This window comes from Protopterus annectens, chromosome 8.part0, assembly GCF_019279795.1.
Source record: "Protopterus annectens isolate FY-2018-M chromosome 8.part0, PAN1.0, whole genome shotgun sequence".
Lineage (NCBI taxonomy): Eukaryota > Metazoa > Chordata > Ceratodontiformes > Protopteridae > Protopterus > Protopterus annectens.
In genome coordinates this window covers 367,138,962-367,163,813 of record NC_056741.1, presented here as the reverse complement: position 1 = coordinate 367,163,813, position 24,852 = coordinate 367,138,962, and the positions used below count along the sequence as shown (strand labels likewise).

Below are 24,852 nucleotides of genomic sequence, written 5' to 3'. Positions count from 1 at the left end.
TAAACATTAAGAATATATTGCAAGTGAAGTTTTGTAGTACACGTACAAATTCACCTTTTCTAATCACGGTATTCACTGTGACTTAAATGCAGTACAGTGAGTAATGAACAGAAATGGAGTGCTAGTGCTAAGCATTATAAACTATATAGTGTGTGTGTGTGTCTGTGTGTGTGTGTGTGTGTGTGTGTGTGTGTGTGTGTGTGTGTGTGTGTGTGTGTGTGTGTGTGTGTGTGTTTGTGTCTATCTGTGTGTGTAAGTATGTGTCTTAGTGAATATGGACATGTGTGTATGTCTACCAGTATCTATCAGGAGCTTTAAAGATGGTTATTTGTTCTACAGTATTTTGGACAGAAATTTAGATTTTCATCCTAATGTTTCAAGTCACTTGTCTAAATATTTATATAATGAAAGCGTAACTTCTTTCTTACTTGTCTTACTTGTCTGTCTCGCAGCTAACTCAGCGACTCTGGTATAGGTTATTTACAAATAGTTGATTCTAGCTGTCAAAAAGCAATTACTAGAACATTTAATGAAAAAGGAAATCTAACTGACCATATAAATCAAAAGAAATGCTGAAATGTTTTACAGCTTCAAGTATTTGTTGTGATAAGGCCCAGGTGCATAGTAACAATGTAATAACAGTCACAAGAATAAATAGTGACATCATCTCTATTTTTGCATGCAAAGATTTAAAAAGGCTATCTGTGACAAGTAGTAGCAAAAAGGATATAAAACATTAATAAAAACTGAATTCTAGCTGTAACTTTAAATCATCTTGACTTATTTCAATTTGTTGTTAAGTAGTATGCTTGGAGAATATAAAATGCTTAGTGACTCTTAAATCATATTGTTCATCAGAAACTGTGGAACAGGTTCTGAAACATTATAAAGGAATACAAAAGCACCAAGATGCTGTAATATTTACATTCTGTCACAGATGTTAGTATCACATTGGCAGGCCTTTTAGTCTTGTGATGGAAACTGCTATAGTTTTGCCATGTAACATGCAATGACGACACCTGAGATTTAATGTAATCCACATCTCCTGATATCATGTGAGGCAGACAATGTGGGTGAGGCAGCCATGATTTTTGTTATAAAAGGCAGTAGTCTCTGACAGTGTGTTATCTTGCCTTTAGGAGCAACTTTTGAAAGAGTTCCCCTTCAGTGAAGTACATCTCTGACAACCATGAAAGCTCAGACTGTTTTGTTTGTGGCTGTTGTTATAACAGCAACTCTTCTAACAGCAGACTGTCACCGAGGGGGCCAGCATGATAGAAGGCCACCAGGTAAGTATGGAGCTACTTACTTATTAACCATGAGTGTTAAATGAAGGAACAGAAATAATGTGTAAAAAGGGAGTGGAATTTCAAAGCAAATAAGATTTAGAATATTCTCTTCCAGTGTACTTGGCCTTCCTGTTCTTAATCAGAAATATCATTCATAGATTCATAGATTCATAGATTAGTACTAAGCTAACTGACCTAATGAGCCATTTTAAGCCTTCAGAGTTCATCATCAGAGTTTATGTTCTCGTAAATTTGCATGTGATTTCAAAGTCGCTAATTTTACCACCTTCCATATTAAATTTTAGGCAAACAACTGTGTTTTGTTTTGCTTTTTTCACATGGAGAGCAAAGTGTTCTGGAAAAAGAAGATAAGAGAACAACATATTGAAACTATTCATATTTTCTAGAAGTATTTTTGATATGGTACAGTTTTAGAAAGTTGATATAATTTTACAAAGGTAAGTAATAATTTATTGTTTCAAAGAAAGCAGGCACAATGAACAAACAAATCAAATACTGAACCCTGAATAATTTAAAACTCAAAGATAGCCTGTTAGAAAAAAATACTCCCAGCTTATTAAACAGGTGTTTCTCAATATCAAGACTCTACTGAGTAGTCAAATGGATCTATGCAACTGGTGCAAAAATATACTTTGTAATCCCTCAAAAACTAATGATATTATTAGCACTAAGGCAAAACGGGTCTATATTAGAACACCGAACATTTGAAATGTCGGGTGTTCTAATATTGACCCGTTTTCAGTGAACGCTGAAAATATCGGAGTAACAGGAAACCAAATTCTTTCCTAGGGAAATACTTTGGTTGTCCGTTTCTGTTGCTTCGGTATTTTCAGCATTCTGGTGGAAAGTTACGGGTCGGGTTCAGGTAAGTGTGCGATTGTGTGGACGTGTGGGTTAGGGTGGATTAGGTGAGTTAGGGTTAGGGCATGGGTCAGGTAAGTGCGATTGTGTGGAAGTGTGGGTTAGGGTGGGTTAGGAGAGTTAGAGCGCAGGTGAGGTGACTGTGCGATAGTGATGAACCTTAGAGTTAGGGTTGGGGTTAAGGTAAGTGGATAGTTAGTGGTGTTTGTATAGTTTAGTGTAGGGTTAAGCATTAGAGTTTAGGTGTATGTGTGTGGATTGCTGTTTGTTTGGTGTGCTTGTGTTGTGTTTATGTGTTTTGGAACAGCAAATGTTTTCCCTAGGAACAAAATTTGTTGTTCCAAATGTTCGATGTTTTTTTTTTTACGATTGCTAGGGTTCGATATTAGAACACTCGACATTTTGAATGTTTGGTGTTCTAATATAGACCCGACAAAACTTGTTCACATTTTCCCTCAACTGGAACATCAATGACAATCTCTCTTTCTCTGTGTTTCTCTGTCTTTCTGACCCTCTCCTCAGGACGGCCAATATTGACTGACTTAAAGCAAACACCAGTATGCTGAACTGTTGAGCCATAATTAACTGACCTTTTGCCTAGATTGAATGTTTTTTCCTCTTGTAGTTGTAGCTAACAAATTAGATATCAGTTACGTAAATAATCTCTAGCTAAATCTTTGGTTGTCAACCTAATCAGAAATAACTTCACTACCATGTGAAACCTACTGGTATTGAGTACAACAGAGAGCTGATCTGCTGCTTGATTCTTTACTCTACGTATTTTTTTAAATAGTCTTGTTTCTTTCCTTAGTTAGTTGACTGCAAGTTAGAACCTCCCCCAGTAATCTTTGTTCATTAACTTGCCATTGGCCCTCACAAAGAAGATTCCAGAACAAATTCTCTCCCCCATTCTCTGACCACTGCCTCTACCACCCTACAATTCAAAAAGTCCCTCAAATCACATCTACTAAACACCTGGTTATGTCCTTGTTTCACTTAAACTTTACTCTCCCATCCCCCCCTTTTTTTTTCAACTTCCAAGCTACTCACTTTAACCATCTACAGTATTAAACCCAGCAAATAACTCTGACTATTAGTTGCTACTTCTCAAAATGGGCGACTGCTCCTCTTTTTGTCACAGTCATTATACACCTGCACATTAAATTGAATTCCTGACTGTTTCTCCTAGAAAATGTCTTTTTCCAATTTATTTTATATATTGTCTGGCAAAATGTCTAACTCCATGTTGTATTATTTAAATGACCTTGGTATAACACTGTATACATTTGCTTCTCTTATTTTATTTCTTGTAACAATGTTTCAGACCTTTTTTCCCCAGGCATCCACTGTAAATGGACCTGGTCCAGTTGGAATTTCCCAGTTTAGAAATGTAAAATAAATAAATAAATAAACTCCATCTCTGACCGCAGTTTTTTTATCTTCTTTCCTGATCTTTGGAAATTGTTCCTAGCTGAAATGAAAAATACTGGTCACTTCATCTGCTTTTGGGCCCAATCAGAATATGTAGCAAAGACAAAGTACAACACAAGTACTTTCAAAGGCTTAGAATCACCTAAAACTATTGCTTTATTCTTGGGATTTTGCTTCATATAGCCACATCCCTCCCCTCTAAAATACCTATGTTGATATTCAAATGTCAGCCTCTCTGGCATTTCTATAACTTTAGCATTACACCATTTACAAGGCATAACTTGCTTAGCATGCTGTTTCTATAACTAACATGTATATATTTTCACATCTCTAAAATGTATTGAGTCCAGTTACTGTTTATATTGTATATTATAGTTTGTAATTTAAAATAGTTTTATTGCAAACTTACTGAATTTTTATTATATGTGCTCTACTTAGGCAATGTTTGAAATCATTTTTTTTCTTATCAGTCTGTTATCCCCAGTTAAAAAAAAATAGGGAATTACAATGAGTTCAAAATATGGATTCAAGAAATTTAGCAACCCAATTATAATCTTTTGTAGAACAGAAAGTTTTACCTTCTTGGATGCATTACAAGATTAAGTGCAATAAAACTGCCTAGAAGTGCAAAAACTTTTTACAGTTCTGACACACAGACAGTGGACAAAATTCTGTTAGAGTAGTAGTTTTACACACACTTCAATCATACCGCTCAACCTGTTCGAGTAAGAAATCTGAACAAAGACATAAATAATGGGAGGACAAATGCCCAAAAATAGGGAATTTTTTTTAAAATATTGTTCCTACAAACTTAGAACATTGAAAGAATAGCAAATTTTTTGTTAGCATGAATTTTCTTAACAACATGAAGTCTGAAACTCAAATGACTGTCATTATTTTCTGACTTCAACCTTTAATGAATTGCCTGTGATTTGCCAGAAACCACAATTTTATAAAAAATGGACCAAAAATATTAGGCAAACATCTGAACATTCTGAAAAATCTGTACAGCTGAGAGGTATGACTTCAATTTGTCTTTTTATATTTCTTGATGTGTATGTCTGCGTGGGAGTGGTTTACTGCAGCATGAGACTAGAGTGTAACAGCTCTGAAAAGTAGATAAAACTTCTTATGTAACTCTCTTTTCTCAGGGAGTTGTGTAACAAGCTTGCATTTTCCAAATTTCAAAGCATAACCACATTTCATGTACTGCTAATGAATAATAAACAATAAACAAATGTATAAATACGGAAGTAGTTTCCATACATGTCTAAAGATGGCAGAGATATGACTCTCTATGAATGAAATATTGACCATTTTTATGATTTTATTTGTTTCTGTCCGCACTCTAAATTGGATTGTTTAATTACTGGAACTTTTACTTTTGCCATATTCGCTCCTGATTATTTTTATTATTATTATTATTATTATTATTATTATTATTATTTGGCATGTTTGAATTATAATTATCAGTCTGGCATGGAATCCACTCTGCTTCCTCATTGTCAACATTCTGTTACTTTCCTCCAGACAGAGTGTAATTTAAGTTTTCATCATTTGTTGGGATGTCACAAGCAACTGTTTGGGCCACTAGCAGCTCTATCACTCTATTGTTAGCATTCTGCTATGTGTTTGCAGGCAGAGTTTATTTTTTGGCTGGGACCAGAGTCTGTTATTAGTGATCGTTTGATGTTAGTGGTTGACTACTCCTGCAAATTTTTAGTTGTATAATTCATCCCAGGACCCTGGAAGATCATAATGTTTTATTAATACCATTATAACTCTGTATTTTGATTTTTATTAGTCTTTGCACCATTGCTGAGCTGAGACTAAAAATGTTCAAATTTGAACCATGATCTACTCTGATCAACACAACACAAAACTGCTTTATATCATGGTGTTTTTGAAGCATTTTACTGGATTTCTGATTTCTGTCACTAGAGCTCTGCATGGGTAGTGCACTATTGCTACTAATTGGAAGTCATCAAAGCTACTTGTCACTACAGTGTGCTGCAACTTTCAAGTTGAATTTAAGTATCGGACTACTTTTATTCTTTGCAGTATGAAACCCTGTAAATATTAATTTACTGCTTGGTATTCTTATTCTTAACAATATGTATAGTTTGTTAGATTATTCATCTTTGCAGTTATTTATTTTGCTTTATTTTTTGTCAATGTTCAATACTTCTAAAAAGTGTTCAGGAAATAAGCACTATAACAGACATGAAACTGAAATTTGTTTAAGCTTTGTTTTTTTCTTCTATTCAAATGGGGACAAGCTGAGCATTCCCAAGGTTGTCAAGAGCCCCACAGGACATTTTCCCTTGCCCATAAAACACTATTCCTCCATCCATTGCTGCAGAGGAAAGAGTAATGTAGTAGGGGTGAGCGAGCTTACAATTCCTACAGTGCTCTCCATCCCTTTGGCCACTCACTGAGCTCCACAGCATCCTGCATTCAAAGGGAAGAATTTTTTTTTGATGTCCTGATTTCTTAGCTACATTCCACTGAAGCATATTTGAGTGCATTGTAGTTGATCAAATGTTGCATATCATGGTGTGTTTTATACCTTACTTTTTTTCCACTGCACTGTGGCAGTGGAGTTGATCTTTTTCTCCATCTCTCTCTCACTCACTCTCCACAAACATATATATATATATATATATATATATATATATATATATAAATATATGTGTGTGTGTGTGTGTGTGTGTGTGTGTGTGTGTATATACACTCTACTTCTTCATATAACATTCGGTTTGGTGGCAGCCCATGATGAGGAAGCTCATGAAATGTAATATATTTTAAATAAAAAAGTAGGAAATGAGTATTTTGCAAGATCACTAAATAACAGAGAAAGAGGATTTGATTTCCTTTACATCTAGTATTGTCTGATCTCAGAACTGATATATTCAATTTATTTAGTGAATTTAGTCCTCCACAAGGGGAGTGAACGGTGGCTCATTTCCTGCAAAAGCATTTCTTGTTATATGTATATATTTATATGTTTGTGAATGTGTATATATATATATATATATATATATATATATATATATATATATATATATATATATATATATATATATATATATATATATATATATATATCTGTATATAGGGTCTATATTATAACAATGAATGATCAGATGATCAAACATTGTTATATTGACCCCTAAATGTCAAAAATCCAAAACAGTGAGCAACCAGAACAGCAATTTTTTTTTTCCCAGGGAAAAAAATCGCTGCCCCGCCAAAAAAAAAAACAAAAAAAAAAAACAAAACACTAAATATAGTGGGGGGCTGTGCCCCCCACACCCCTCTACTTAAATATACCAACTCCAAGATCTCACTACAGTGGAAGAAATGGCACAACCTGGACGGCCGGCCCCGCAATTTCTTTCCCAGGGAAAAAATTTGCTGTTCCAGCCATTCACTATTTTGTCAGTTTGACATGTTGTCTTTGCTCTAACAGCATTCGATCATCTGATCGCTCACTGTTCTAAAGTACACCATATATATATATATATATATATATATATATATATATATATAGATATATATATATATATATATATATAGATATATATATCTATATATATAGATATATATATATATGTATATGTGTGTGTGTGTATACATATCTGTGTGTGTGTGTGTGTGTGTGTGTATGTATATATATATATATATATATATATATATATATATATATATATATATATATATATATATATATATATATATATATATATAGATATAGATATAGATAGATAGATAGATATATATATATATGGGTCTACCTATTAACACCGACATGCCAAAACACAGACAACGAAATAACTGACACAACAAAACCGGAAGTTCAAAAACACAAAACTTCACATGCCCGACAAACCACAATCCTGACAATCAACAAAACAAATAACTTTCCCGATAAACACACACTCAACACCAGCACACCAAAAACCTTACAAACCTACACTAACCTTACATACACAACAATATATGCACTAACATTAACCCAAACCCTAACCCTAAGATCGTCACTATCGCACACTTACCTCACCCGCACCTTACCCTAATGTCTGTCACTGTCACACACTTACCTTACCCACACCCTGACCCTAATGTCCGTCCCTATCGCACACTTACCTTAACATGTCGGTGTTCTCAGCATCGGGATTCTCAACTGTCGGTCTTCTCTGTTGTCGATCTTCCAGTATCGGTTATCTCGCTGTTGGACATTTGCAGTTTTGGTTAATTCAGGTAGACCCATATATATATAAGCATAGCTCCTAGTTTTTTTAACTCAATTAGACATAGCTGGGTTAAAAATACAGTTGTAAAAAGAACAGAAAAAAATTTAGTTAAGTCACTTTTGTTGTGCAAAGAAATAAAACTTTTTTTTATGTTCCAGTCAGGTCATGTTCAAGAAATAATCTTGACCACTGCAAATACTAGCCGGTGTTAGATGGATTTAATTGGCTGAGATGATGTCACTTTGATTATCAATGTAGTTGGTATCAGCTCATTTCTTGTTGCTTTGTGATGCTCATGCCCTGGCCCAGCAATAAAGGAGCCTCAATCCTCACCACTAATAACAGTGAGGGGCATCCGTATAGATAAAGGATAATAAATACAGACACAGTAAAGTACAATTTCCCTTAAAAGCACACAGAGATCACAGTCAGTCTTGAGCTGTTTTTTTTCCATTTCTGTCCAAGTCCCCAATAAGACTCCCCACTGGCACAGCTATACGGTCCAAATCTCAGCCTAGTGGGCAAGCTAAAAACTCCAGCACCCTCTTTGTCCAACCAGTGCTGTGCGTCCCTGCCCAAGTAGCTGACACACACACACACTTTGAGATAAAAGTTATATACAACCACACAGGCACTCCTGAGGAAGGGTGGCATGGGTTCTCCAGCTGTGCCCCTTTTACCCAGACACTATGGTAGTACCAGCTGCCACCACCCACTAATATCAGCTACTCAAAGGACCTTCTGAAAGGGTGTCCAGTTATTACTGTGCAATATTATTATCCAGATGGTAAGTGTGACTGAACACAAGACTTATTAGAGTGACTTGGTACTGTATCACTATACATATATATATATATATATATATATATATATATATATATATATATATATATATATATATATATATATATATATATATATATATATATATATATATATATATATATATATATGTATATATATATATATATATATATATATATATATATATATATATATATATATATATATATATATGCAATGTACTCAAGAGCTTAAATTAACTCTACATAAAACAGCCACAGCTGAAAGGTTTAAAAATAGTTAATAATAAATAATAAAAAATAGGGGTATACCTAATATTTGTTGCGTATTCACTTCAGTTCCGAATAGCAAGCCGAATAGTCTATTCGTATTTGGCCAAATAGTGGCGCTCAGACCGAATACGAATAGTGGTCATGTATCCGTGTATCTCCATATATACAGTCCTGTACATGAGTAAGCTCACTGGTGCAACCAGTCTGTAGCTGTAGTGGCAGCATGATCCATGTCAACAGGTGGGCCATCCGTATTCCATAACATTGTACAGATAAGATTTTACCTACCTAAACATGGAATCAATGGGATGCTGTGTAAAAAAAAATAAATAAATAAATAAAGTCGTGGTGAAATGTATTGAAGGGAGGTGGCTGGCATCATGTCAGATCTTTTATGCCTGTGCATGCTAGGCCATGGTTGTGCCAGTGAGCTTATTGACATACAGGACAGTCATCAGAATATTATTGATACTGTGTTACCTTGTAGCTTATTTTTGCATGATCGTATTATAGCTGTAACTTAAGTGAAATTTACATTTGGGTAGTTCACTGATTGATAAGTCCAATTTGGAATTATTTCAAGATATGTGATGATAAAATGAAAGCAATATGCCAGTTGTGCAAAGCAGTCATCTCTCCCGGAGGTCGATCAACAAAGGCATTTACAACATCTCCACTAAATAATCATTTGTCCTATAAGCATCCTGAGGAATACAAAGAAGTTGTTAACAAGAAGAAAGCAGCAAGAGCAAGTGGGACGTCTGACACTCAGCAGACTGGCAAGGTTCAGCAAACACTGAGCAACATGATTGGCAAGAAAAAAACATGGATCATTCATAGTCCTGGGGTGAACAAAATGCATCGTGCCATCGCAAAAATGATTGCAATTGACATCCAGCCATACTCAATTGCTGATGATAAAGGCTTTAAAGAATTGATTGGTGTACTTGAGCCTAGATATGTACTACCAAGCCACAAATACTTCACTGAAAAATTCATACCAGAGATGTACAACACAGTGCGGGGCCATGGGCCATGTACATGCTGCTATCAGCGAAGCATGATTTATCTAACCACATGCACATGGACGGCACAGACAACAGAATCTTTCATAAGCTTAACTGCACATTGGATTAATGACACATTTACACACAGAACTGCCATCCTCCATTGTCAAAAATTTGATGGACAGGACACTGGGTCTCGACTAACTGATGCTCTACTTGACATGATGAATTGCTGGAATATTGACAAAGAATGTGTCCACTTGGCTTACATGATGGAGATGCCAACATGGTCAAAGCATTCAGGGATGCAGATTTGCCCAATGTCAGTTTTGACCACACTCTGCATCTGGCTCTGAATGATGCAATTCTGACACAGCCATCTATTGCTGACTTGATAACATTGTCACGGAAGATTGTGGGATATTTTTGACACTCTTCAAGTGCTACCTCACGCATTCATGACATCCAAGAAGAACTTGGTGTACTAAAACATCAGCTTCATCAGGAGATTGTCACCAGGTGGAATTCAATGTATCAGATGTTGGATCGGTTGTTGGAGCAAAAGAGAGCTGTGCATGTGTACGTCGCTGAATGTGATGACAAATCCAGCAAGGTGCTGTCCCTGACAACAAACCTGTGAGCTTTAGCAACAAAAATTGTTGCAATTCATAGGCTGTTTGAACAACTAACGCATGAAATAAGCTGCAACAATTGTTTTTCAATGATCCTACCAGCTGTTCAGGCTGTCTTGTTGTATCTGCAGAAAGACATAGCTGATAATGGAATCAAAAAGACAGTCAGAGAACTGATAGCAATCTTAACAAGAAGATTTTCTGACTTGTATGAAAATGGCATTTGCACAGTTTTGACTGGCTTGGATCCACGCTTCAAGCTGCATTTCTTGACACCTATGCAGCAGGTAAAAGCCAAAACAGACATCGTTACTGCAACATTACTGTGTCAGCCAACGTCACTTCAGCCTACAAATCAGCCATCTGATGTTGTTTCTGAAGTGACTGAAGTGAATGAACAACCACCAACAAAAAAGGCAGACAGCAGCCGAAGACTTTTGGTCATCTTGGGATCAGTTGTAGCCTGTTCGGGCACTGAACAGTGATAATTCTGTTTCCATAGAAACAGAAATGAGCAATTTTCTGACAGATCCCTGTGTTCTGAGAGACACTGACCCACTAAATTGGTGGAAAATGAACGTGACCAGATTTCCAACATTGTGTCATATGGCTAAGGGCTACCTTTCGGCATCACCTACAAGTGTGCCAACTGAGCTTCTCTTTAGTTTGGCTGGTGATACCTTCAGTGAAACAAGAAACTGTCTTAATGCTGAAAACATGGAACGATTTGTGTTTTTGAAAGCTAATGCAGTATTCCTGAGTTAAATGTACATCAGTAAAAAGTTTGACAGCTACTAGGTAACATCAGTAAAAAGCTTTGACAGCTATTTGGTCATGGCTCTATTGTGTTTTTTTTTGGTTTTGTGGTGAGTTAAATGTATGTGTATGATTATGTACAATAATTTCTTACTTTTAGCCCTCATGGTTGTGCACAGACAGCAGAACACAGCACAGAACAGTTTGCAAAACCTGACTTGCTGTTTAACAATTTTGTTTAGTGCTTAGTTTTAGTGCTTAGTTTACCTCATGACTTGACTAAAACAACTATTTGTATTCATATTCATATTCAGCCAAATAGTTGGTACAACTATTCATATTCGGCTGAATACTGTTAACCCCCTATTTGGTACATCCCTAATAAAAACACATAACAATACTTCTTACTATGCAGTGCTAGTTAAGAGTTCAGAAATCACAGAGAAATACTTAAAATAATACAGTAGCAAAAGTTCTGACATCACAGAAAAACAAACTAGTCTAATCTTCCTATTTCCTAGCTATATCTAAGAGAAAACACAGTTCTAAAATAAACTTACATAAAGAAACAGGCAGTGCTGGTGATTTTGGATGTTCTCAAGACAAAATGCTCTGAGATCTTGGATTCTCATTCTTTAAATTGATAACACAGGGCTGCTTCACATGACAGCATTCTTCGCACTTGGTGTTCCCAGGCTAACAAAAACTACATTTACATTCTTTACACCTGGTCAGAAACCAGAGCAATAAATGACATTTATACATGCAAATTCTAGCCATTAACTCTGGTCTTAAAACAATAGGCAGGATGCCTTCCTCTAGATATATTGGCTCCACATTTTGACATCAAAGACAGTCATAAAATGCTTGACTTGGCTTTCTTACAGCAGAGTACACTGTTACATTTTTGCAGTTCAATATCCAATGCAGTCTTTTCACATTTAAGAGAACAAGCCTGTGGCTTACATTAATATTTACAAATGACAGAATTATCTACAAAATTCTACCTGGCTAGGCTGGCAGCCTTCACCTATCTTATAACCTGGTAGATGATACCTTCTAGAAAATGCAATGCATCACTCATCATTTTGGGGTGTGCCTGATATTTGGCTACAGACATGAAGGGTTCTGAAAGGTGAACTTGTCTTGGAAAAAGGGGATCCCTCACTCACTGATATATTTGAGTTATATGGCTGAGAGCAGGCCTCAATAAAATAGCTGGGATTACAGGATCTGAATGGTCAAGTTTGGGGACTGCCCAAAGATAATAAATCATAAAAGAAAATAGAAAATAAAACATTAGAACTAATACAAAACTTTATTTTCAGGATATATGTGAAAAAATTGTATACTATAACAACAGAATTCATTAACACAGCTAAGAAATACTGGAAAATGAAATTTTAGTATAAAGACAAGGACATTACTGGAAGAGAAAGCAAAAAATACAGTTCTTCCTTGCTTTCCCTTTATTATCATCTATTTTTAATAGATATGAGCATCCTGGCATCCATACTGGAAAACACGGAGAGATGAAAAGTCAGCAAACAAAGAAGAGCAGTAGTGCTGAAATTGAATTTGTCCTCAAGTCTTGGTGAGTACCTTCATGAGGTGGACCCTGTCTTCTACAAAATCTCACCAAGGCAACGCTGATATATAGACTGTATTTATATAGCCTATATCATGGATAGAAGTAGGTCAAAAATTAAAAGAGATAGCTGGGTGCACAAGACCCAGGATAAAAAAGTACCCAATCCTGGCAGGTGCACTGGTTCCAGGACTGGAAAAAAATGACAATGTAGAATCCTTAAAATATGGAAACATTCCTAGAATGGGGCCAGGCCAGGCCCAGGGGGAGGATGCCCCCCCCCCCCCTTGTAGAAGGAAGTAGCAGTCCACAAAAATCACAAAAGCTGATAGGCCAGAGAAGAGCCATAAAGATGATAGAGTGGACTATTGAAGATAATAAAGAAATGATATATAATTATTATGCAAAAAGCCCCAAATTTCAAGACACAAGATATACAAAATAATTAAGAGAGAAATTAAAAGAATATAAAGTACTTCCACAAGAAAAACTGTCAGAAGCTTCAAAAGGAAATTTGCATTCATTAATACAACAGATTTGTGAAAAACAGTATATAGATCAAGAAACTTTTATCTGTTTGGTAAAAGGAGTATCTGAGGTAGTGCGAAAATATAAACAAAACCAAGAGATATTTGAAAAGTATAAAAAAGAAATATGGACATATAAAAGAAAGAGATTTTATATTGTGCAATATTTATGCAAAGCCAAATTAATTAATATAAAGAAGGCAGCCCCAAAGATATTTGAGGAAAAATACAGGAAAAGGCATCCGTATATGGAAAATTTCATAATAAAAAAATGGTATCACAAAAATGGGATGTAGAAAAGAAGATTAGTAAAGTAGAAGTTAAAATGTAGAAGTTGAAGCTATGGAGTGCCTGTGAAGTGAAGGATTTGGTGCAGAAGGTCTAACACAGGTTACATCACAGCATGATGGAGTGAGTCCCCAAAGTAAGGAGAAACAAGAAGATCAGGAAACATATGAAGATGAAATATGGAGACGGGAAAGAAAAAGCTCTAATATGGTGTAATATTTATGCAAAGGAGAAAGCAAAACTAAGCATAGGTTCATAGATCAGTACTAGGCTAAATGCCCTTCTGGGCCATTTCATGCTTAGCCAATTACCCCATGTGAGAATCAAACCTTGCACCTTGTGTTTGTAAGGTAAACACCTTAACCATTATGCCATTCTCTCATCCAGGGATCAATGATATTTGAAATGAAATACAGGCAAAGGAATCTGGACATGGAAAACTTTCAATACAAAGAATAAGAAGACAAAGAGGAAAAGCAGAAAAGGAGATTAGCAATGGAAAAGTTAAAAAATAGAAATTGAGATTTAGAGTACCTGCGAAGCGAAGGATTCAGTGTAGACAATCTAATTCAGAAAGCACCACAACAGGATAGAGCAATGGATTTACAAATTAAGGGGAAACCAGTGGAACAGGGAGTAATTGGTCAGGTGCCTTATGAAGATAATTTGGAGCCTTCCACAGGAAACCAGTATAAATGTTCACTTGAAGTTAGACAGCAAGGGAAGGAACAGGAAACTGGGGAAACTCTAATTCAGTCAATGTTGAGGAGTGATAGACCAGTGAGTTCCCATATGACAGAGCAATGGATGCCACAGGATGAAATTGAAGAGAATGTGCCACAAGAAGATGTATAGAACTTCTATTGAATTCCCAAAGGAAATGGAAAACACGGGATGTGCCCTTAGTTTGGAAGAAAATGAGTTAAGAGAAGAGTGCCTTGATTTAATAGACACAGATAGATATATCAAGATCAATGAAAGAAATAGACTGCAGAAGGTTAATAAAACCAAATAAGTTAGAAGTCTGATAAAACAAATGAACACAGTAATTAGGACTGTTCACAGAGATCTATGCAATAGAACAGAAGTAAATGGGATATATTACTGTGCAGTTAAATTAATAACTGATAAAGTTCTACCACAAGAAAGCAGAGTAGTGAGGGAGAGGAAGGGGAGAAATCGAATACCATCATGGAAATATTGAATAGAGAAAACTATAAAACAGTTAAGACAAGAAGTGTCACTGTTAGAAGACTATAGAAGAGGGAACAAGCAACAAAAATGCTAAGAATGATAGATGTGATAAAAGCAATGCACAGTATTAGAACAGACCAGGATCTATCATGCACTCTTGCAAATAACAAACTAAAAATTTCAGCACAGGCGAAAAAACTTAGAAGATATGAAGATAAATACAAAGGAAAAGTACAAAATAAGCACTTTATTGATGACCCCAAAAAGTTTTATAGAGAATTAGGAAACAAGGTAAAAGGAATTGAAAGACCTCCAAAAAAAGAAGAAATAGATACATTTTGGAGAAATATCTATGAAGATCCTGTGGAACATAACAAAGATGCTAAATGGATAGAAGAAGTTAAATAAAGAATAAGACGTTTAAAGATACAGGATATGAAATGGGATGAAGTAACAGCCAAAGAGACTGAAATAAACTTAAGAAAAGCCTCTAATTGGAAAACTCCAGACGCAGATGCAGTATCTAAGTTTTGGCTAAAAGTATTAACGTCTTTGCATGAACATTTAGCCGTGAGTAAGAACTATTTACATACGCATCCCAAACAGACAGCAACCTGGCTAACAACAGAAAAAACAATGTTTCTACTTGAGAGTGAACCGACATACCCTAAAAATTATAGACCAATAGCTTGCCTTCCAATGATGTATAATTGATGCCGACAGAGTTTACAGTTATTTAGAAGAAAACTCGATTATGGCAGTAGAACAAAAGGGCAATAAAAGAAAGTCATATGGAACAAAGGATCATTTGTTTTTAAATAAAGTCATAGTGGAGAACAGTAAAAAGGGGAAGAATCCAAGTACGGCATGGATTGACAACAAAAAGCAGTTGATAGTATCCCACATTCATGGATAAAAGAGTGCTTAAAAATCTATAAGATACATTTTACACTGATCGACTACATTACAGTGACCATGAAACAGTGGTAGACCACTTTCCAGTTAAGTCATGATAAAGGACAAATTATTATTCCGGGGATAAAAATCCAAAGGGGGATATTCCAGGGTGACTTTGTCACCGCTACTATTCTGTCTTGCCCTTAACCCATTAAGCTGTCTACTTAACAGCTTAGGCCATGGCTATAATTTGGCTCCTAAAAAAACAACAAAGTGTAAAGACATCTCATTTACTCTTTGTTAATGATTTAAAACTGAATAGCTCATCAGATGAGGAATTGAAAGCATAACTGCAGGTTGTCAAGACTTTTTCAGATGATATAAGAATGTCATTTGGTCTTGATAAATGTGCAAAAGCAACCTTTAAAGCAAGAAAACTGCAGCACTAGGAAAACATCAGTTTGGTACAAGAATGTGATATAAAAGAACTTGAGCAAGAGGTAGTGTATAAATATTTGGGAATTGATGAAGGATCAGTAATAAAACATGGACAATGTGAATAAAACTTAGTAAAGAATACTTTATAAGACTTAAATTAATCCTGAAAACAGCGTTTTACATCTAGGAACAAAATCCAAGCCATAAACCGATTTGCTCTTCCTGTCCTAACTTACACTTTTGGAGTGATTGATTGGCTCCAAAACGTGTTGGCTAGATTAGATATTAAAACAAGAAGGATGCTTCATCCTCGCCAAATGATCTGGGTATACCAAGATTATATATTCCCCTTTCCGAAGGAGGGATGGGCCTCCTTGAAATTGATTACATGTACAGATCTGAAATTGTGGGACTCCACACATATCTGCTGACCTCACAAGACCCAAACATAGTGAAAGTTTTGAAACATGAGGAGAATAAATCTAAAATGACTTCTTTGCTTAATCTAGCAGAAGCATATCGGCATCAAGCAAGAATAGAAATCAAACCAGAAGTAGATAAAAAATCAGGCAGCAACTGAATGTGCCAAAAAAACAAAAGAATGAATATAATGTGAAGCACCGGATGAGAAGGCAAGAAATGTGGAAAAAGCATAAATATAGTTGCAAGTATAGAAAACTTCTGGAAGAACCTCATGTTGATCAGGAGCAAATTCAGGAATGGATAAGGAGAGGCAAATTCAAACCAAGAGATGAAAGGTTAATATTGGCGGCACAAGATAGTGGGCTGTATATGTGCTGGTTTACAAAGCCCATTGAACATGTGGGAGAAGCAGGCAAATGTAGGTTTTGTAAAGCCGAATTGGAAACAGTCGTACACCTTGCTGCTGGATGTAACATACTAATGTCCGAAGGACTGATTACTGAAAGACATAATAATGTGACAAGACTGTTGCACTGGGATTGTGCAAACATTATGCTATTGAACTGACTGATAAACATTGGAGATATGAGCCACAAAATAGCATAGAAAATAATGAAGTTTATATCACATGCTATCACCTATTACCAGCAGTTCAAAAGATAGAAGCTGGAAAACTGGTTATAGTGGTCCAAGAAAAGAAGACAAAAGTAGTATTGATTATTGAAATCACCCCACCCAATAACTACACTGTCTTGCGTACAGAGAGACACAAAGTCATAAAATATTAGGATCTGCAGGCAGAAACAAGAGCAATGTGGAAGAAAGATACCCAGACAGTTCCAGTAGTAGTAAGAGCAACAGGTCTTATAAAAAAGAATCTACAATTGTATTTAGATATGTTACCAATCCATGCAACCTCATATGAATTGCAGAAGGAGTCATTACTGGGCACATTGCGGGTGTTGCAAAGAACACTTCTAGCTGATATAAAGATTGAAACAATACTAACTTCATGAACTTTAATTGTACTTTGACTTAGGAATGGGGTCCATTTCCATCAAGGTATTAGAAACCCAAAAGATTTGGAGAAATTAAAAGAGAGGGAAAACAGAATTTTTCAGACCAGTACTGCCATGGCCACTGTATTTTTTAAGTGCAACAATATTTTCTCAGAGAAGGCTGCTGGGTATCTCCAGGTGTCCTACCTTAAAAATTTCATGCAGACAATGCTAACTGGATAATAAATGCAAATAAGAGTTTTAAGTGATATAAAAATACACGTTGACTTCTAAACCCTTTTAATATTAAAAGTAAATATTTAGAAAGTCCACAATTCTGAAATAGAAGTTGTTTTCCAGTTGTGAGGAACTGCTGGAGATTTGCAGCTGGTTCCTTATAATGAGGTTCAATTTGTTTTCTATCAGACAGCTGAAGCCATTGGTGGATCTGAGAATGTATCCTGCATATCTCCTCTTGCAAATGGTCCTTTCCATAGCTACAGTTAAAAAAAATCATGTGATAGAACTGCATGGACTTTAATATGAAAACTTATAGCAAGATGAACATTCTGTAATGGTCTGTTTTAGAAAGGAGATGCATATTTGTTACATAAAGAAAAAGGAGCAGTAAGTGAAATCTAACCTACTATATATTGTGAAAGTGGAGGAGGACCCATAGGAAATTAGTAGAATGTGGCTTTATTTTGTATAGGTTATGCTTGCAGAAAATTAACAAACACTTAAGTGCTATTCTAATTCCAGTATAGAAGCATTTGGTGTGATGTTTATACTAGTTTAAGAGATTTTCACTGTTTGGTTTCCCTTACAGGACCTGGAGCTCCACCATCCCAGCCTCCAGTCCCACCATCACAGCCTCCTGCTCCACCATCCCAGCCACCATTCCATGTAAGTATCACTTTATGTGCTTATTTTAAGAAAGTAAAAACTCTAGATGGCATTATCTTAAAAAAAAAGACGAGTTGTGTTCTTATAAGCAAGGCTAATATCTGTTAGGTAATAAAGTTAAACCAAGAGCTTTATTTTCACACAGAAGTAAGAACAGAACCTAAACTAAAACAATTTCTACTAAAGATAAAAGACTACGTACACGCTACAGATAAGTGCTCATGTAACACCCAATTTAATTATTAGGATTTCTGTACTGATTCTGCTCACTATCTTACACTTTTCTTTCTCGTAACCTTTTACCTTCTGCACCTAACTTCCCACTTCTCTTAATATATCACCCCTTCAAAAATGCACGTGATCTGTTATTGTATACAACTGTAAAAATTGTTAACAATAATCACAGTATGCTACTGGTGACTTGTTTTGGTCTTTATCACAAATGTGAAAAAAAATGCATTGGTATGACTATGCAAATATTAATTATACACAATGTGTTGTAACTATGTAAACAGTAACTATGCAACTTGTATATACTATCTCCCAAGTGAGCATAGTTGTATCTGCAAGTAAACTGTATTAATTTCAAATGCAAATTTTATTGCTGGTGGCATGTTCCTGACTTGGACTCTGCTGAAAAAAGGCCTTGGCCCAGCCAGATTACCATAGTCAACAAATGGACATAAATAAATAAAAATAAATAAATACATAGAAAATAAAAATGGTTTGCATGAGTGCAAGATAGTTTAAGACGTTTTTGTAGTCTCAGCCCTGAATTAACTCCATGTTTCTGATTTATATTCAATGCATCAAACTAGTTGAGGATGAGACTGGTCCTGTCACTGACAGCCTTTCAGCAGTGCCAGTGATCGCTGCCCTCTTTGGTCTCTATGAGCATGGAGAATGTGATCTGGAGTTTTTTAAAGAAAGTTACAAGAAAGCCAACCAACATCACACATATAAGAGTTGATTGAGGTTATCTGCTCCTTCCCACTCAGTAAGAAATGGAAGCTGACCTTAGATTATTTGTTTGTATTTTCTGTCTCATTTATGGAGTTATGAAGTAATTCACACTCAGAGTAGCTGGCAGTTACTTAGTGATTGGGGTTGCTGGTTACATTACATATTTATTTAATTATTTATTTTAAGTCTTTATGAAAGTTTTTGCTATTAGCATCACAGAGGAATTAATTACATTATTTGCTCACAGGAGAATGTTCATCTGACCAAAGAAATATTTCCATGAGTGTTTCCTGGTGTTATGCATTTGGCCCATGTTATAGTTGTTATCAATGTGACCATATATTAATGGCGCAAATAAACTTACCCAGAGAACCATGTTAACCATGAGCCTATTTTTATATTGAGAATATATGTATTGCTATTTTTAGGTATCACTGTTCATAGTTTTGTCCTTTGAGTCTGCAGCTAGTGTTCATATATCTTACCTCCAATGATTGATTTTTGCTCTAATATTTAGCCTCATTCTTCTTTGATTAACTGATTTTCTTCTTTAAGTCCTATCTTTTTAAAGATAAATGTTTCATTAAATAACACTATGAAGCCTACACTTTGATTCCTTCCAACTAACTGTATAGTGGTCTAACTGGTGAAAACCCTCTATTCTGCAAAACGTGTATTTTATTTATTAATTTACTCTTTGTTGATTGGATTAATCCTACCAGGCCAGTGTCATCTTTTTGGGGGAGTACCAATCTGATATTCATATTGAGTGGGGAGCTAGGAGAGGTCACTGGGGAGTTCCCCTACTCTTTTTGCAATAACTGCCATTGGAGCTCTTATATCTACCTGGGCTACCATCAACTCAGGCAGACGGCACCTTGGTTTAATGTCTCCACAGAAGATGAACACATTCAGGAGTGCAGAACTCAAACAGTTCACTTTCTGAATCGGTACTGTGATTTTTACTGTTCAGAGACTAGGAGGTAGGGGAAAAGGCATGAATATAAAACTGAAGTTGAAATTAGGCTAAGAATCAAGACAAAGTCAGCAGTGGATGGAATAGAAATACACACCTCTGAGTAAGAATTCAGTTCACACTCAGCAGCATGTTTTTAAAAGGATATTGGTAGAATGAGTATCAAAGGAAATTTGTGTAAGAAAATGTACAAAGACACAGAGGAACTCACGGTCATCACATATGCATTACCCTGAGTCCAAGCCTAAACCAAAAGATCCTGAAGCTGGGAGTTATTAACTCTAACAACAGCCCGACTTTGCTGACCAAGACTGCAATCATGCAAGTGATTCATTTTAGAAGTTAAGAAATGGAAAAAACATACCAAATGATATTTGAACTTGTGCTTATCCAGGCTGTTTCTATCAAGGTATAGGCAGTAGTAGGATGTGAAGTCCATTAGGATGGCCTAATGGTTAAGGTGTTTGCCTTGCAAACATAAGGTGCAGGGTTTGAGTCTCACAAGGGACAATTGGCTAGGCTGAAAATGGCTCGCAAGGGCAGTTAGCTTATTACTAATCTATGAACCTATGAACCTATTACTCTATTATGTTCTTTTCTTATATAACTCCATTAACATAGCAGTAGGTATATGAATTTGCATCCTTCACTACATAAAGGACATTTTTTTGGATTGTCCATTTCAAGACTACTTAGCAAATGTTATGCTTGAATGTAAATATATTATTTTTTTTATTTCATTATTTATTTGCAAACCACTTACTAGGAATAGCACCCTGAAGAACATGCCTCACTTATGTAATTATTATATTTTTTTATTTCTTTACTTATTTATTTACAAAACACTTACTAGACATAAGTGGCTGGGGAATATGTTTTATTATAGAATGACTGTCCGTTAACATTCAGAAATGTGCATGGTGATTGGTTACCCCAACCAACATGCCCATTGTAAATCAAGCATATGCCAATGGAAACAGGTCAGGTCTTCCAGACTTCTATTAGTATATGCTACAGAAACTCTATTTTCTATTTAAAAAAATAATAAATTTACAAAATCCTCACACTTCAAAAACAACAAGAGACATGGGGGGTACATAAAAAACAATTTGCCTTGATTATATATAAAGGGAGAGTTATTTCTGATAACTTTTTCATCTAATACATTGTAGGTAAAATCATCAGACCTTTACAGAGCCAAAGTGGTATGCATATACATAATAGTTTCTCAATAGGTCTCACACATCCTTAGACCCAGCTAACTGTGCCCTTATACCCCAAAGTCAAATTGTGTTTTTAACCATCACATAGGTTAAATGCAGTGAACCAGGTTACTACAATAAAAGTGACCCATGTGTAATTTTAGGTTATTGTATGTCGATTCCTGAAGTCCTCATTCACTACTTCCTGTTACTCTTGCTAAACTGAAGGATTTGTAGGACTAACAGTGTACTTGCACAGACACTTTTTGACCCGTTTATCTTCCACAGAGGGTAGATTTATGCTGCTAGTAATAAGCTTTATCTTGTGATAGAAACAGGCAAACATGCATGGACATTTTGTCAGTCAGTTTCAGAAAGGTGGCCTTACAGCATAGTAACAACAAAGACATAGATGCTAACACATCATGTTGTATATCTGAAAATCACATTTTAAGTACAGATCACAACCACTTCCACATGCTATAGCACTCAATAAACTGGCCTCCTGCTCTTTGGTCAACCCTTAGAGCTATTCATCTGGTCTGGGGGACCTAATTGCTTATAAGAACATGCTTAAAATGTTTTTAATTAAAAAAAATGACATCAAGAGAATTTTAACATATGGGAAAGATGGGTCACAGAAAATATAAGGATAATCAGGTACGTTATGTAAAACTAGAGAAACATACCAGATTTTCCTTGTATTTTCTGTCTCTCTCTCCCGTACATTAAAAGTCTCCTAATTTCATTTTTTTTAATTAAAAACAAAAAAAAAAAACAAAGCAATGGAGATCTTCCTTTCTCCATTGCTTCCTTTACACACCAGTGATATACTGCGCAGACATGGGAACGAAAGTCACATATGCATCCGCAGTACATCAATAAATCCCCAGGATACCAATGAAAAATACGAAAGAGCGGCATGCCGCCCTTATACAAAGACATTATTTAAGGAAACAAAATAACTTTTGTCTTAAATAATGTCATTGTATAACAGCAATAACCCATGGCTGGGTGTGGGTAATGCTGGATTTATCCACACTCAGCAGTGTTATTGCTATATTATACCATGACCCCCCCAAAACGTGCACGCTGATTGACCAGCGTGCCCATTGTAAATCGAGTTATACTAATGGAAAAAGGTCCGGTCGCCCGGACTTTTTTCCATTAGTATAACTCGTTTTTTTAAAACGCTGTCTCGCTATGTTAAATGGGTTTAACATAGCGAGACAGCTTTAAAATAAGCAACGGAGATCCGTTGCTTATTTTAAAGCTGTCTCGCTATGTTAAACCCATTTAACATAGCGAGACAGCATTTTAAAAAAAAGCAACGGAGAAAGCAAGATCTCCGTTGCTTTTAGTCTCGCTATGTTAAATGAGTTTAACATAGCGAGACAGTTTTAAAATAAGCAACGGAGATGTCCGTTGCTTATTTTAAAACTGTCTCGCTATGTTAAACTCATTTAACATAGCGAGACATGAAAAAAAAAGCAACAGAGATCTTGCTTTCTCACAGTTCTTGCTCAACTCTGATGTACCGCGCAGGCGCGCAGTACATCAGAACTGCCGGATGCCAGACATCTGCGGAAGGGCAGTAAACAGGCATTATACTATGCCATTATTTAAGAAAAGTAATAGTTTCTTTTCTTAAATAATGTCATGGTATAATAGCAATAACACGCCTGGGTGTGGGTAATGCTAATTACCCACGGTTGGCTTTGTTTGGTCCCTCAGGCTTCGCCCTCGGGACCAAACCACGCCAACCGTGGGTAAATTTAGCATTACCCACACCCAGGCATGGGTTATTGCTATATTATTTTATATTTTGAGGTTAAAGTTATAGGAGGAATAGGATCAGCAGCAAGGATAATTTGTGTCAGTGCACCACAAACCTAAAGAGAGAACAAAAATGTTGTGTACACAGCTTCACAAACAATTTATATGTCCTGAAAACAAGACTGAAAATTCATGTGACAGCCTTCCAGTTACTAATGATTTCACTGCGATTTTCTGCTAATTAAATATACACAAGGATATGTTGTCGATGCAGATTTCATTAGTATGAAATACACACACACACACACACACACACACACACACACACACACACACACACACACACACACACACGCACATGCACACACACACTCTCTACTGTGAAGAAAACAGTTCAGCTTCTACTTTCTCACTAAAATTTTAATCTCCATTTACTTATAGGGAAGCCCAGAGAGTCATCCAGCTTGGCAGAACAGCAGTGAAGACGTCAAGAGCAATGAAAGTGGACCAAGACATCAAAGGCCCTAAAGGAAGCCACTCATCTTCTCAGCCAGCATGTTATTTATGTAGAGAAATACATTTTGAAAAAGTCCTTCTAGAGAATGCTGTCAAATTACATTGACATTTTGAAATGCTTATTGTTCCATTTAAAACATTAAAAAAAATAAACTATTAGCAAGTCATGTGTCTTTTTTTTTACATATAGGAAAACTCATGAAGATTTTAATATATTTAATTACATCAATCTATCTACAGATAAAAAGAGGAAATTATTATTTATTGTAATATTTGCTTATGAAGATGAAATCGGTCACATCAAATGATTCTCAGGAATAGATTGTTGTAAGAATGATAAAAAAATTGATGATAATAAACTTAATAATAGTTAATAATCATATTTATTAGAGGATAATAGTGTAATAAGTATACTGATATGAAATGAGACTTGCAAATTACTGGTGAGGCTCCCTATTGAAATGTGAGCACTCAAAAAGCTGAGTGCCAGCGAGCCAAAAAAAAAAAAAACAAAAGATTTAAAACCTTGGAAAAGAGACAATCTCAAATCTCTTTCTTCTACATTAAACTTATTATTTGCAGGGATGAAAGCTACCCTGAACCCCCAATCTCAAATGTACCAACTACAAGATTGCTATACCATTGAGAAAAGTGAATATTCACAGAAATGGCCTCTTTGCACTTAATATATGTAAGTCCATTTTCCGGCTGTTCACTCTCCATGTTTCAGCATTTCAAATAGTTATCTATTGGTGATGTTCATAGACATTGTGCTCCATGTAATAGAGCTGCTATGCCATAAATTTGTTTGGGATGTTAAGGTAATGGAAT

At 35.7% G+C, this 24,852-nt stretch overlaps 1 protein-coding gene across 1 annotated transcript; it reads left to right on the top strand.

The window, feature by feature from the left end:
- Positions 1-1,115: 1,115 nt before the first annotated feature.
- LOC122808022 (submaxillary gland androgen-regulated protein 3A-like) lies at positions 1,116-24,180 on the top strand. The gene is made up of 3 exons (XM_044079012.1): positions 1,116-1,289; positions 18,512-18,588; positions 23,947-24,180. The coding sequence occupies exons 1-3, from the start codon at positions 1,190-1,192 to the stop codon at positions 24,031-24,033; spliced, it is 264 nt and encodes an 87-aa protein (XP_043934947.1). The 5' UTR covers positions 1,116-1,189; the 3' UTR covers positions 24,034-24,180.
- Positions 24,181-24,852: the final 672 nt, after the last annotated feature.